This window comes from Tympanuchus pallidicinctus, unplaced genomic scaffold (genome assembly GCF_026119805.1).
Source record: "Tympanuchus pallidicinctus isolate F22 unplaced genomic scaffold, pur_lepc_1.0 scaffold17, whole genome shotgun sequence".
In the NCBI taxonomy this organism is placed as follows: Eukaryota; Metazoa; Chordata; class Aves; order Galliformes; family Phasianidae; genus Tympanuchus; species Tympanuchus pallidicinctus.
In genome coordinates, this window is record NW_026294690.1 from 16994582 (window position 1) to 17010676 (window position 16095).

The following is a 16095-nucleotide window of genomic DNA, read 5'->3' on the forward strand; positions in this document are numbered from 1 at the left end:
ACCCTGTCTCACTGTCATGGCACAATGCCAGTAAGTGTTGGTTTAACCCAAAAATAAAACTCTAACCCTTTTGGGGTCAATTGGAGCTCTGTCTCTCCACTTCAGTTAAACTACAATTTTCCTGTGTTTTATAGCTGGCCAAAACAAATCTTTGTGATGTTAAAGTGAATAGAGAAAACTTGTCTGTGGGACAGTGTATAGTCACATCAATGAGTTTTTCCCACGTGAGTAGGGGAGTGCAAGTGCAGGCTGAATTTCTGTCTACTTTTTTATGTCCATTGACTGTAATGGGATGGAGATCGGCCTTTAGTCTGTATGAAGGGCCCCACGTTGGGCTCTCAGATATATTTATTAATTAGACAAAGCAGAGGGATGATGTCCTAACCCCTGCAGTACAGGAGAGGTGGAGGAGGGTCCTGTCAAGGCCTGGGAGAGTGAGGTGGTAGAGCCAGGGAAAAGCCCAATCAGTTTTCAACCTAGTGAACCCAGGGGCTTGGATCAGTACCAGCTGCCCTGGTGCACAGGGCATGACACCAGTGGGCTGGGAACATTCAGTTTTACTCAGCCCTATTAAAAGTTTATACATTAAGATCATTGGTTTCCCTTGTTAGTGATGTGTCAAAACCCTACATTCCCAATGCTCATCTGATGCATATCAATGTGTTTCTTTTCAGAACGAGAAAGACATGCCACCTTCAGGCCATGGAGTCTAAATTGTAACAAAATGCAAATAATAGTCTATGCCATAGTAAATAATACAACTACAGTTGCATTAAAATAAATAGATCTAATGTGCAATTAGGTTATTCAAAATGTTCCTTTGCTAAGCTTTTCCTGAACAGTTTTTCAGGAAAATATTATTATATTATACGCTTGTCTTACAGATTGTACTTTTTCTATTTGTATGTGCCCTTCTTTTCCCTGTAGAATAATTACGGACATGGACACACTGTTCATATCAAATGTGATGCCAGAGGATCAAGGCGTTTACACATGTGTGGCTAGCACTTCTCTTGACAGTGTCACTGCCAAAACACGGTTAATTGTTCTTGGTAAGCAGATATTTTCTTAGGATGCCTACAGCTTGATGCAGTACTTCTGTTTATTTGGTTCTCTTGCCCATTTCAATTACCTCAGTGACCTAGATGGAGCATGCCCCTCACTTGTTAAGCTCAGTTAAGGACGTGCCCTCTTTTTATATTCGCAGGAATGGGAAATGCTGAAGCAAACATCTGTTTTCTGTTTAGTTGATCACTTCAAAGATTAAGTAGCTGTTGTTCTCAGTTCAGGAGTCACCCAGGGCTGTAGGAACTTATCCAGGCTGGAAGTGTAATAGCATATTAAATATGGCACTGCTTCTGCTTTGAAGTCGTTGGTCAGTTCTTTGCAGCACTTTACTGGAGGCTTCTGTGCTGATCATTACTTGGACTGTGATGTGAGGAAGGAAGGCATCAGGACGATGTTTAAATATCCAACTCTCTTGAAGAGCAGTTATGCATCTAAAAGGACTAATTATCTCTGTGAGCATAAATTATTGGCTGGAGGGAAACAGCAAATCCATAGCAGAGGAGGATCTCAACCCAGACAGCCTCCAACTTGGCCTTGTTAGCATCCTTACCAGTGCCTGCTGGCCTGAAGAACCACTCAGAATTAAGGGGATGAACCTGTGTAGTAATGCACAGTCCTTTGCACCATCAGCTTCTAACGCTTACCTGAGGGCATGAGTCAACTGCTAGAATATTGTTTTGCAGTGAACTTTTGTCATTATAATTTCAAGGGGTTTTTTAATTTTAACATATTTTTTCATTTTGGCAGTGCTTGCAACAGAGCTAACACAATCTGACACTGAAGATTTTTTTCCACACATTAAGTGAATGATATTTTTCAGTAAATAGTAAATTAAGAAGTTGCTATGCTTGTTATTTATGTTACTGTGTTCTTTAGTACCATATAATTCAAGATGTTTGTAAACTGTATCTTAAATTACTTATGAAAATTTCATGGCATGCTGTATTCACTTTTAAAAAGGTAATTTGCAGTAGAGGAAGAGCAGTCTTTTGCTCTTTCTTATGTTTATTGTACTTAAGAAAGGTCTTGCTAGATGAACAATGTTTATATTCCAAATGAAAAGTTCTGGCTTCTTTTGCAATGAAAGATTAGTGAGATAAAACTTAAGAACTGAGTGTGGAACAGCTGCATGTGTAAGAATATGGGCAAAAGAAATGCTTAATTAGAATTCTTCTAGGTATTTGTTTTATTATTGATGAACAGACAGCAGGTTGGGCACCTCAAAGACGCACCATCAATGTCTTCAAATTAATATACAGAATTTTAGCCCCATAAACACTCCAAGTTAAAACGGCAAAATACTTGTAGATCAAATTAGGCTTTCCTGATTTTTCCTAAGGAAACATGGGAAGGAAATATAAAGAAAGAAAAAACAAAAAATCATAACCTTTAACACTTTTTGATGTGCCTTGAGATGCACAAGAAAACTCAGGATCGTTATCTGAAAAATTCTGTCCATTCCCTGTTCCTTGCTTTCACAGTGACAGGGACAGCATTGTGTATTGAGGCAGTTGTTTTTGCTGTAAGAAATGACACTGACAGCCAAAAATGTAGTTGGAACACTGGGGCAGAAGGAGGTCAGACACCCATCAAGAACTCTGCAATCTCATTTCCTTGGTCCACAGAGTTCTTAAATTTTGAAAGTAGCCTCATGACCAGGAAGCATTTCCTGCATCAGCTCTGAGACTGTGGTGAATGCAGCTTTGTGTTCAGGACTGCAGTGTGTGTGTGTGATTGTGAAGGAATGAGAGGTTACCATCAGCCTCCTGCTGTCAGAAATTGTTTTTTGCATAAGACCTTATGCAATCCAATTTCCAAACTAATCCAATATAATCAGACTGCAAATTGTCAACCATGTATACGAAAAGCGAGCTTCAATGTGTGCAGAGCACCATAGGGGCAGCCTTGTGCTCAGGGCTCGGGTAGTCCCACTCTTGTCCCCAGGAGGTGCAGTGCAGTTACCACACCAAATACGCAGCTGACTCTTAACATGTTCTCAGGACAGCACAAGTTGAGCTGGCAGTTAATGAATTTCTTGTTTCCTTTTAATATAGATCCCCGTGGCTGGGATAATGAATGTTATCCTTTCATTCTAGCAGACAAGGTTCAATAGCTGTCATGGCCGAGGCCTCTTCTAGCACTATAGTTTGCAGAGAGTAAATCCAAGCGATGCTGACATAACTTTCTGCTGAGCAGTGTCAATATCTATTAATGATTCAATAGATCTTAGTGATGATTTGAAAAGAAAAATGTTGCTCCTAGCGCAGTAATGAGAGTAGGTGGGAATGCACTTAAAGAGGGATGTTGCATTATGGGAGAGAAAGCAGGGCCAGATGATTCAGTGTGTTTTTCTGTTACAAAGCAGGGTCTTTCAAAGCAATTCCTGCTTTTCTAATCTTGTCCACTTTGAAATCAGGAGGCGTTGTACCACTGTCTTCACCAGAGCTTTCTGTTTCAGTCCTTTCCAAAATACCAAAATAAACAGAAGTAATTGGCTTGCTCCTGACAGTCTTTCTGTGTCTCAGATGTTCCTGACCCACCGGAAGACCTGCAGCTCTCAGAACATCAAAACCGAAGTGTTCGACTGTCTTGGAAAGCTGGGGCCAGCCACAACAGCCCTGTTAATGGTATGAAGGATTTCAGTAGCATCACTGTACGTCATTTAACATAATGGCACATCACAGCTGTCAGAATAAACTATGCTCAATGCTATACTTAATTGGTTTTACTGTGACAGTTAATTTGCTGTAAGTTCATCTCCATCCTGCTATTCAGAAGCAGTTCATATCGGCGCTGTCCTTTTTCCTCTGTTTTCTTTCCTCTCTTCTCCAGAGTCGATTATAGAGTTTGAAGAGAGCCGGTGGGAGCCGGGGAGGTGGCAGGAGCTGGCCCGAGCCCCAGGGAACACCACCACCACCCTCCTGTCCCTGGCCCCATACACCAATTACCAGTTCCGTGTCGTGTCTGTGAATGCTGTTGGAAGGAGCCAGCCCAGTAAACCATCGCTGCGCTACGTGACACCTCCAGCTGGTAAACACTGCCATCTAGTTTTCTAAATGTTAATATTTGTAGTGCTTTGCTGGGAATAGCATTACCCTCCTGTGCTTCTGAGAGGTGTAAAGAAGCCAGGGCCCCTTGTGCTGTTTTTTCTGCTCGATGTGCATGGTAGGAGATGATGAACTAAAGCACTCTGCACGCCACAAATGCTTTCTGGCCAAACTTGCGTGCCAAAGCAGTAGTTTGCTCAAAGAGAGGATTCACTCTGCAGCTGCCTCCATCAGCCTGAGGATGCCCAACTGAGGAATTTGTACTGCTGTGGTTATCAGTGTGCTTGCTACCAAGTTACCTACAACAGAAAGCTTTCCTGAGCTCTGCTGATTGTGCACCTTTAAGGCCCATTGCAGCCATTCACAGACAAACGGATGCTGGAGAGGATTTTCAAGATTTATGGGGAGCCTTTCAGCAGCACTAGGCTTGTCAGAAATGTCTATTCACAGTGTATTTCTCATTGTAACAGAAAATGTTGAGTCCCTGAAAGTCATTTTAGAGGCCAATTATTCAGCCTTGCATTTGCATTCCCAGCATCTTTCTTTCTTTTTTTTTTTTTTTCCCCTCCTTTCACTTCAATTCCAGGTCCTCCAGCTTTTCAGCTGTGTGCACCCCACTAATGATACACCTTCTGTTTCCTATCCCTGTAGGGAGGAAAATGTCAGCCTGATAATCCCCCTACATCTGGTGCTTTGAAATCCAAAAGTCACAGTTTCATGTTAGCTGGTGGCTCCGAACAACACGGGCACTTAGGAATCAAAACTGCATTAAAAATATGTTTCATTCTCAACAGTTTTGCTGATCCAAGTAATTAATCTCGTGAACACTCTTTGTTTAGATGTCTTTCACTCTCAGTAATGCTGAAATAAGAAAAGAGTTTTTTGCATTTAAATAATAACTACAAATAAAAATAGGAATATGCAAACTAACTTTATTAACTGTGTTTCCAGCTCCAGACAAGAACCCAGAAAACATCCGAGTTGAAGCTTCTGAACCAAATGAAATGGTGATGAAGTGGGAGGTAATGCAAATGTGTCTGTCAGTGCTTCAATATCAAGGACAGGTTCTCCTTTCAAGCAACAAGTCAAGCATGGAATTGATCAGCATGTTTTAATATAAATACACACAAAAAAAAAAGAGATAATGAATCCCTTGTCTTGACCTCTCCATCCTTTAGGATGCATTAACTAATTCCATAGGTGAGATTATTAATGATTTGAAGTGGAAGGTAAAGTTATAGATGTCTTAAATGTCTTCTGGCTTTCCTCTCCTACTTTCATTTTTGTTTCAAAAGGCAAATTTTTACATCTAAGCTTTGCAGGCTGTAAGGAAATAGAGATGCCCTGTATGGGCATGAAGAGTTGCCCAGAGTATGCTCCTCTGCATCCTGCGTGCGAGGCAACTTTTGCAGTAAGGGCCAGGGAGAGAGAGGATCGGTTGCATAGAGCTTCTGTTCTTTGAGCCTGGAGGTTTGAAAATGACTGTTCAGTTGGCCAAGAGAACGTGAGCTGGAATTTCTGCACCACCAAGCTAAAGGAGTGCAGATATAGCTCCTAAGAATGTGTCAAAAGAATTGTGTCAAAGTGTTCAGGATGGATTCCAGTCTTCAGTTTCTCTGGCTTTGAAGCTTACTGCTTCTGTGCCAACCATTTAGAAAGATATATATTTCTTCATTTAACACAACTTTCAACAATTGTGGAAGGAAGTGTATTTTTTGCAGCTTGAATTAAACTCAATTTACACAAGATTTACTTCTCAATCTGCTGCTCGCAGCAAAGAAACAATAAACATTTCCCCAGTGTGAATCCCCACCAGGCTATAATGATGCCAAAGAGGAGGTGGCCCTCTAGATCTGTTGACTTGGATCTGGATGTGGTTTTTTGCTGGATGACATGGTCCAGGGTCAGGGAAGACACGTCTGCTTCTTGGAAGCAATGCAGAGAGGTGGTGCTCTACACTGGGTGGGCAATGCTGGGAACAGCAATGGGCAGAAGGCTTGGCCACCCTCCCTGCCAGGCAGCCAATAATTCCCAGCTCAGACAGGGCAGAAGTAAAAGTGAAAATTGAGACTAAAGAGAGAGAATGGGATGGACAGGCTTTGTTAAATCTTGTTGAATCATTTGAACGTCCTAAGCAGGATATTCATTTATTTGTGTGTGTCCTGCATGCTTTTCAGAAGAAATGCTAGGCACTGAATATGCTAGAAAAAAAAGCAACAAAACCAAACCAAACCTATTTCTGGCAGACAAAAGCTGCAAAATGATGTTAATCTGCCTACTTTGGATTAGGAGACCAGATGAGCATTAGTGACTAGCTTTTCTGCCAAGGATTTGCGGCATTAAGGGAGATCAAAATAAGAGTCAAGCAGTGCTGAATTTTAAGTCCAAATGAGAAGTTATTTTTGAGTAGAAAATTTTATTTTTCCAGGTTCTCTTGCAAATCCCATGCCCTGGGATCTTGGCCGAGGAGGTGCTTCACCCAGCACTGCCTGTTAGAAAGTTTCTCCAACCAATGCATGCTGATCTGGGCTCTATGTGTGGCTTGGCTAAACAGCAGATGTTATGTATTTGATATGTATAATGTATAATTCAAATATTACTGAAAGTAGGCTGTGTGGTAGTGTGTAGTATTCCCCAAACCCCATCATTTTAGGGCAGCACACGTGACAAATTAACATTATTAATGACAGCGATACCTTTTCAGAGAAAGGAACTCAATTGGAGAATGTGTCACGAAAGGCCTTTGCTGTGTGTCTTCTAATATTTTACAAATTCATGTTAATTAGACGAGAACCATGCTGTGATGAATTCTTCATTTGATCAGTAAAAATCAGTAGCGCAGCAGTGGCCCATTAAATGTCCAGGCTCAGTTTCAGGCATTTTGTGCATATTTAGAACAAATCTAAATTTTAATGACCCGAATTGCTGTGCTACATAAAATTCCAAGATAAAATGCATCTTAGCTGTACTGAAAGGCACAAACAGCCTTATGCCACAATATGCATTTTAGTTGTGCGAGAAGACATGCAGTTTTACTTCCCAGCAAAATGAAGCAAGAAATAAATAAATATGTCATCCCATCTTGTGGCCCTCTTTTAATTTCTCCCCTTTTTCCACAGCCACTGAAGTCCATGGAGCGAAATGGGCCGGGGCTGGAGTACAAAGTCAGCTGGAGGCAGCGGGGTGTTGAGACTGAATGGAATGAAGAAACAGTGAAGAAGCACTCCCTGACCCTGAGGAACACCCCCACTTTCGTGCCCTACGAGATCAAGGTCCAAGCAATAAATAATTTAGGAGCTGGGCCTGAACCAAATATTACCACTGGATATTCAGGAGAGGACAGTGAGTAATGGGAACTTTTATTGTCTGAGAACTAAGTACAAGCACTCAGCTCTTGGACATTGTAAATTAATTTCTAAATGATGCCACATTTCTACTTGTAATCCCAATTTTGCCCTTTGTCCCCTGTGTCCCTATGGCCAACTCCTCCTCTCCAGCCTGGGTTTCTGCCCAGCAGCTTTCCTTGGTTCCCTGGTGGCACAGGTAATGCCAGTGTCACCAGGCTGTGACAACTGATATGACCTATGGGATAGTGGATAATGGCACTGCTGTGGCCATCAGTGCCCAACATCTCTGAAAGCAGCCTTTCCCCTCTGGTGTTTACTACATGACAACAGAAGGGATTTGGAGAACTGGAACTGTATCCAGCTGCAGTAATGAAATGCCAGCCTTACTTAAGAAATCAACATAGTTAAGCAGTACCACCACCTAAAAAAGAATATATTTTTTCTGGGATTTAAGGATTTAAATCATCGAGGGAGTTAGCAGCCTTGTGGCCAGCCAGTGTGTGGCTCCAAGCTTCCCTGATCCCAAATACAAATGCTTATTACGTTTGCAAACACTTAGCAGCAGGGGCTGGGAACAGTTGGCAAAGGAGGGTCAATGGTGTTTGTGAGCGCTCTGCATTTCAGATCTGCCAATTAATCTTATTAAAGTCAGACAGTTATCATCCCATGCACAATCTGAAATCTTGCAGCTGTTTTCCCCAAAATGAATTAAACTAACAGCTTGACTGGCCTTTGGAAGGTCTACAGTGGCTTAACCAACTGAGACCAGCATGTGTTGTGCTGCTTACTGTAACATCCAGCCATGACCTGACTTTATCCTGCCACTGCTGTGTCAGGACATGATGCTACAGCCACCTCTGCACTTACTGCAGCTCCTGCAGCAGCCATTACAGTGTACCAGAATTCATTGCAGGTGATGTCAAGCAGTCAGCATATTCAGACACTTAACACCTGCTCAGTGTTTCACCAACAACAGGCTTCAGAGCCTGAGTCAGAGGTGTGGGCAATGGGAACCTCTGGTGATACATTCATCTGCCCTCTATGCAAGACAGTGAGAATAAAGAGACACCATGGCGTGTTTGTTTGCACTGTATGTCTGAGGTAGGTCTAATTTTACATCTGCTTCTATCACTGGAAAATCTTCCTTGCTATTCAGTCGTCAGTAGATCAAGACTTTTTAAAATAAAAAATATTTTTTCTTGCTCTATAATAGCTGTCTGTGATGTGCAGTGATTAAAATCCCACTGTTTAATGAGTTTAGCTGTAAAATGAAACTGATTGTAAAAGAAAAGGCACAAAACAAAACTGTTGTGATTGCCTTCTTGAGTGCTGTGTTAATCATTTTTTTATTCTTCTCACCGCTGTAAGCATTACTCAAAACAGGAAATCATAAATAGAAATTCATATGTCCCAGTTCCCCTGTATTCCAGCCCTCAGCAGAAAGCTCTGATACCGCAAAATAATGTTTATTGGCCCATATCACCCACTGGATGCAGGTGGAATGGCTTTTTCCTTGCCTGTGGGAAGAGCTGGCACAGCTTGAGCTGAAAAACCAAACCCTGTAGCGTATAAACACTGTGAAATTGAGGTCCTAAGTGTCTTTAATATGCAGCACTCCTATTTTTGTAGTTCCAGATGCCGCTCCTTCCGGCGTCTCGGTGGATATTGTCAACAGCACGCTGGTCAAAGTCTTCTGGTTTGGAATACCAAGGGACAGAGTTCGTGGACATTTAAGAGGCTATAAGGTTATGAATTTTTCTTTAATTGCATGCAGTTTAACAAGCTATTAAATAAGTCCTCTGTCAATGATAGATCGCAGTCTGTCATTTCTGGGACGATGAGAGAAATCAATATGGTGTTCAGCCCCAACAAAGGTAATTTGTTATAGAAATGCCAATCTCAATGCAGGTCAGTTGGTGGAAAACAAAAAGCATGCTGGATGGAAAAAGGCATCATCCGGAGAAACACTTCCTGACGTTTGTAGGAGACAGAAACTACGGGATGATCCCTGGCCTGGATCCCTTCAGCGAGTTCCGCTTGACTGTGCTGGCATACAACTCCAGGGGTGATGGACCAGAAAGTGCTCCTGTGGTGTTTGAAACTCCGGAAGGAGGTAAGAAAAAGTGGGATGGAGAGGAATAAACTGAAATTGTTCACTTAACAGGCAACTGGATTTCATACATTGGTTGTAAAATCTCCAGTATTCATAGAACCGCAGGTGCGGAACTGTGTAGGTATTGAGCTAATCTTTGTTCTCAGTAAACAAACACATGTAGAAGCAGTGTTCTGTGTAAGCTAATCCTTGTTTCTTCAGTCCCTGAACAGCCCCGTTTTCTGAAGATCCTGAACTTTGACAAGGACTCTGTCACGCTGTCGTGGGGACTTCCCAAGAGAGCCAATGGCCACATTACTGGCTACATTTTGCAATACCAGATAAGTACGTCCTTGTTTTTCTTCGAATTTTAAACTCATGCACTGTTAGGTGGTGGTGTTCTGTTTGTTTTTTTTTAATAGTTTTGTATGTGCAGAGTCCTTTAAGATAGAGACTGATGAGAGAGGCTATATTTCTGAGTAACAGCCACACAGCAGAGCAGTGTGTTTTGAGCTGCAATCTGCACACAGGCCTGCTAGAGGGCAGGGCAAAGTCATTTTCCAGAGCAAAAAACTTTTTAATGTAGGTTTCTGATTGAATAAGCTCTTAACTGCTGCCGTGCTCTGTTCCATGTCATACAGGCTAATTCAGTTATTTCATAATCACAAATTATACCTCATGTGACGATTAAGAAGGTTATTAAATTTGAGGTGCCTTTTACTGAATTGAAACTTATTCAGTGCAAAACATGCCTGTGAAGCACCGTGTAACAGGGATGCAGACCTTGAGCAGATAACTGCAGGCAGGGAGTGGCGTTGGCTGCCCAATGTGCCATCAGGTTTGAGAGTTCTTTGAGGGTGGAACAGGATTAAATCGAATGCTACCTTTGCCAAAGAAGGTTGTGGAGCCCCATCCCTGGAGGCATTCAAGGCCAGGCTGGATGTGGCTCTGGGCAGCCTGCTCTGGTGGTTGGTGACCCTGCAGATAGCAGGGGGTTGAAACTAGAAAATTATTGTGGTCCTTTTCAACCCAGGCCATTCTGTGATTCACTTTTCACTGCTCTTTGCTAATAATGAGGCTACTTTTGCAAACTGACTCTGCTTTTTGCTCTCTTTCAGTAAATGAAACGCACGAGATTGGGCCTCTGATGGACATCAGCGTGGCCAACCACACCACACTGAGCTGGAGGCTCACGGACCTCAGCCCCAGCACCAAGTACAAGTTCTACATAAAGGCCTGCACAGCCAAAGGCTGTGGGAAGCCAGTGACAGAAGAAGGGCTGACAGTGGCTCAAGGGAGTAAGTTATTGGGCAGTATGCTTTTTTTGTGGAGAAGTTTTAGCAATAATGGGAAAATCTATTGGGAATATTTGAGAATTGACATTTCCTTTGTAATTAGAGGAAATAAATATATTTTCCTTTTGAGGAGAACAGTCAGTAAACTCCTTAATGTAGCCATGCAGCTATTGAGAAAAGCAGAGCTTATCTGTTCCATTTTGCTGTGCAGTGCTGTGCTTGTGTCCCCACCATCAACCCCTTGAGCTGTATGAGAACCAGCACCTTGCATTTCGTTGTGAACAGAAAACTGAAGATGTAAATAATCTGTCCTCAGCGTTATTACAGAAACAGACTCTGCTGTCTTGTGAAGATAAATCTCTCATTATTCATTTTAAGACTGAGTAGCTTCTGCTGCTGCAGTGCAACCCGTGCTGGGGTGTTGCAGAATGGCACACTGCATTCTGCCAGGAAAGCGGAAGGGTTAAGGCAGAAGCAATGGAATCAATCACGTTTTATTATTGATATACTGCAACTACAACACTTCTGTTGCTTTCATTTACCTGCAGATATCCCCGTTGGCAAAGTCCAAAATTTGAGAGACAAGCTTCATCCCAGTTAAATAACTAGTTTCCCGTGCAGATAAAAGAGTACATCCTGCTCTCCATCTACAACTCCAGCATCTTGTTCTGTGAATGAATCATCCTGATTCACTTCTTTGTGTCAGGAACTGCATGTTTCCTTGAATTAGCAGCACTTTACCAAGAAGTCTATCAGTGGTTATGATAGGGAAAGAAAATAATTTCCCATCTCTCTTTCTTTGTTCCCTGGGGAGCAATGCCTGCAGCTTGCATATGTCTGGCAGCAGGGGCAGAAACCTCCGTGCTGCAGAAGATGCTGTTTCCCTATAGGTATTTAACCAAGGGGAAGCACACTTTAATATTAGTCTCTGGGATTAAGCCAAGACCCACTGGAATTAGTGAGACAGAATTAGGCTATAGAAAAGCTTTCGTTTATAGCATCCTTGTTGCATGACTGAACACTACTGCCATTGGCAGCTAATGCAAAGTCCCCAAACTAGAAGACCAATTTCCTAAGAAATATATTAAATGTATTCAGAATTATTCAGATTTGAAACACTGCTGTACACCCAGAGGTCGTTATCTATGTTAGATAAAATACCAAGGGCAATTGTGAAGAACCTGAGCAAAGGGATATTTGCATTGTACTGAAAAATAAATAAGTTTAATTTTTGTGGATTTATCTTGGATTCATTTCACAGAAGAAGGTATGCTTTAGAAAACATTTTATCTCTCATTCTTCATTTTCAGGCAGTATTTCCTAAATGACCTACAAACTAATTAATTTTCCCCTTGAAAATGTCAGTTTGCCAACAATTGTTAACCCTCGGAAGTTTAAACTGAATGTTTTTACATAAGTGGAAAAAAAAAAAAAAGAAAGTAATATGACAGTCCATGTGTTGCAAGGGCTCGGAGGCAATGCAGCAGTCCATGTTTGACACAAAGCTCCTTTTTATCTTAGGGCTGACAGTGTTTTTGGAGGATTACCACATACATATTACATGTTGACAGTGATTGCTGTGTGTCCAAAAACTCAGTTAAATGAAAACTCCATGCAGTGGATGCTGCACAGCTGGAGTATTATTATTTTTTTCAGAGAAGATGAAAGTTCACCAGTTTCATCACACATCAATGGCAGTTGGGACCAAACACCCACAGCCTTTTTGAAAACCTTGGTTGGAGGGTGCTAACCTTTAGGACACATCATAAGATGAGGAAAGCAGTCATTTGTAACAAAAATATGGTTTTAGTTCTTTTGCCATAGGCAAAATGGAAGACGAAAAACACAACTTTTAGCCACATGCAACTACTACATTGTTAGCAGCAGAGTCCCAAATCCTAGCAGAAAGTCTACCCTGTTTGCTCATAATGGAGAGAACTTGATGAATTCAGTGACAAGTTTCCTATTTTGTCATTTATGTCTCTGCCTCATCCTCTGCCTCTTCTGCAGCCAGCAGACTAGTAGCATAGGGTGAAGGATGTGATATAGAATTGTTTCAAAACCCTGTCACTTTGAGCTGGAAAAATAGGCCTATTAAATATAATGTGCTAAACATATCAGCCTTCAGCTACTCTAAGCAAATTTGCAGTTAACTGTCTCGGCTGTGTGTTGTGCTTTGCTTTTCCTCTCCTAGCAGCCTTTCCCAGTGCAGCCAACACAAAGGAGAAGCAGCAAGAGATGAAACAAGCCATCACATCTCTTCTTGTCTGAGCTCAGATTTCTCCTACAAACCACTGATTGCAAACTTAGTAGCCTCACCTATAAACCCTCAATAATCTTTACACACAGCAGGTTTGCTAATCTCTATAGCTTTAAATATTCCCAATTTAGCATGAATTACTTCCTGCACTAAAAAAGCACATAAGATGAAGAATACATTTGATGCATATTTATACAGTTTTCATAGCCAGGCAGTTGGGGAAAACTAAGTTCAAATTTCCATTTATTGCAGCAGATGTATTTAGAAAGGTACACTAATAAATTAGGATGTTGCCCCACAATTAGTATTTAGCTGTTAGACTGCCAGCTTTTTTTTATATGTGTGCTTTATAACAGATGTGCTAACTTTTGGAGAACTAGTTTTCTTGTAAGTCTTTGGGGGCAGTTTATATTGTTTTTCCCTTTATGCCATAAGCTTCTATATATATATAAAAAAAAAAAGTGTGTTCTGTTGTTCTCATAAATCTCTAAGCCCGGTAGGAATATTGTAAAATTGCAGTTCAGTGTTTAATGTTCATGAGAGTCCCCTGGTATGGCTGATAAATAGCAGGGGAGGAAGAGAAGTGCTGGTGATATGCCTTTATTACTAATGCTTCTTCTCCCACGTTGTAGATTAAAAACCTAACCCAACTGCTTTCAATTTTCTGTAGCTAATTTCTGCAGCTCGCTGACCTTTCTGTACATTGAGCTTTTCCTTATCTGAATATCTTTGCTTTTATTTTTCAGGACGCTACACTGCTTTTTCTATTCAAGCACCATGCTTGTCCCAGTTAGCAATTCTTTCTCCTCTCTAGGTGCCAATTTGATTGTCAAACACAGACCAGAAAGACATCATGTGGAAAGAAACCTCATAATCACCTATCACTGGACGCCCATTCTAAGTTTTACAGATCCCCTCCCCTCCCCAAAAAATATTGCTTAGAATTGTGGAACAAGGGATGTTGAACAGCCTGGGGAGCCAATGGTAAAGCCCTGTCTCTGGGTTCAGTGAGTGCTGGGTACCGTTTTGGCACACCCCATCCTGACCTTGGAGGGGCTGTATTCCCCCCTCTCTGCTTCTGTAAATAGCTGAGCATTCAAAAAGTGGAAACGAATAGGTAGGGTATGTGGACAAGTGTAACCAAATGCCCCTGAACCACTGCTGTGGTATACTGTTGAGCTCCAAGTTGAGGATTTTGCTTCCTAGGAATTCAGTGACCCCAAGGAGACCTGTGTTGTTGGCAGACTGGAACATGTGATGACCGTCTCTGCTTGGCATGCGTATATGTTACGTGGTGTTTAATGCACAATGAGTTTAAGTTCATATTTGTTCTTGTTACTTTATGAGTGCTCTTTTGATTAGCTGTATTTTGTAATGTCTTGATTTTAGAACATGTGGTTAAAACATACCTGTGATATCCTGTTGCTTAACTTGTAGTTTGATTAAAAATTACAGCTCAGTTTCACATACTCAGCCAAAACCACCGATAGAGGGATTAGTTTATGCTAATATGCTGTGCTTTGCTATCAGCAGTATTTCAGCTGTATCTGTTCCCTCTGGGCCCCAGTGGTGTACCAGTTAACTGCTTATTGCAATACCTGTGTATGTGCCTTGGAATGCTTTTCTTGAACTGCTCCTTTGATTGTGCTTGCAATTGGTCTTAATCTTTATATTTTTCCTTCCGCTGTTGACTAAGCCCTAATCTCTCAAAGCTTCTTGCTTTGCTCATTTACTAGTTTAAGTATTAATGAGCGTTGTTTTACTGTCAGTGCTAATTGGTCAAGTAGTTTTCAAATTATACTGCAGGCTCAGTCCTTAATTTAGAAGACTTCAAAAGATAAATCTGGCAAGTTAGGCAATTGAATGCAATTACAGAGCTGTACTTATCATTGCTAGCTTCCAAAACTTGTTTTCTATCACTGAGGGCATGTACCTGCAAATTCTCTATAGGGATTCCCAGGATCACACAGATCTAAGTGGATCTTTTGTGATGTTCACACCGTGGGTGCTGATGCTCTGGGATATCCTTTCTCTGTTATCCAAAAATGATATTTTTTAAAAAGCAGAGTTAATGTCCTGCAATCTTAATGCAGACTTAATGAAGACTTCCAGTCTTTTGCAAAAAGGCTGGAAAGTGAGGCCTACTGGAATCTCCCTTCTGCCTCTTTGTCAAGTATTAAATCAGTCAAGAGGTTTAAAAGCCTAAATATCAATTTAAAAGAAACCCTCCTCTTTATCTAAAACAGTGCTTTCCACGGGCATTGTGGACTTTAAAAGGACGTGGAAAATCACTGCCAGGGGAGAAATGAGTACAAATCCCAGTGTTAATTTTTTCATAAGACGCATAAGAATCCATTTCCAGCTAGCAAGCTATGTGTGCTTCCCCGCTGCGTTCGGTTCAATGGGAGAAGCATCAAGGCTCAGATTATCTATACAAAGCAAGCCCATTTTCAAGTTGTAATTTTTTAAGTACGCATTAGTTAAAGCAGATCCATAATCCCCCATCAGGATTGGCTTTGATCTTGGAAAATGTACAAAACCCTTCATAAACATCAGGATTATTTCAGTCTGCTGTTTATTTTATTTGGTGGAATATTAAAAATCCAATGGGGGAATGTTTTTTTAGTATACTGTCTGCTTTGGAAAATCAGATTATCTGATGACAAAGGTTAAAAATTCTCATGTCTCGTATTATATGCTACTGATGTCATTTCTAAGTGTGCATTTCACAGGACTTTTGTTCAATGAATTCAATTAATCAGTGTGACTTGACTATGTACGTTCCGTAGGTAAAGGGATCGGCAAGAATTCAGAAGCAGTAAACCCCACCCAAAAGTTTCACCCCATTGAGGCACTTGAGCCTGGAACTGAATATACAGTTCGTCTAGTGACTAAGAATTGGGTTGATAACAATAGCATTTTTGAAGATGTAATTGAGACGAGGGGGAGAGGTGAGAAATGAAACCCTTTGAGATGATACAGATTT

The 16095-nt window shown here is 41.2% G+C and overlaps 2 protein-coding genes across 10 annotated transcripts in view; one reads left to right on the top strand and one right to left on the bottom strand.

The window, feature by feature from the left end:
• SHQ1 (SHQ1, H/ACA ribonucleoprotein assembly factor) overlaps window positions 1–16095 on the bottom strand; it is a 1172872-nt gene that overhangs the window by 826074 nt on the left and 330703 nt on the right. The window lies entirely within an intron of this gene.
• Window positions 1–16095, top strand: part of CHL1 (cell adhesion molecule L1 like) — a 108700-nt gene that overhangs the window by 84406 nt on the left and 8199 nt on the right. For 8 of the 9 annotated variants that reach the window (XM_052679006.1, XM_052679004.1, XM_052679002.1 and 5 more), the window contains 10 exons: window positions 928–1052; window positions 3594–3695; window positions 3901–4098; window positions 5067–5137; window positions 7235–7457; window positions 9092–9207; window positions 9371–9575; window positions 9777–9899; window positions 10673–10852; window positions 15899–16060. In XM_052679006.1, coding sequence (XP_052534966.1) covers window positions 928–1052; window positions 3594–3695; window positions 3901–4098; window positions 5067–5137; window positions 7235–7457; window positions 9092–9207; window positions 9371–9575; window positions 9777–9899; window positions 10673–10852; window positions 15899–16060 — 1505 coding nt within the window. The remainder of the gene's footprint in view (window positions 1–927; window positions 1053–3593; window positions 3696–3900; window positions 4099–5066; window positions 5138–7234; window positions 7458–9091; window positions 9208–9370; window positions 9576–9776; window positions 9900–10672; window positions 10853–15898; window positions 16061–16095) is intronic. The other variant, XM_052679009.1, reaches the window with a different exon arrangement.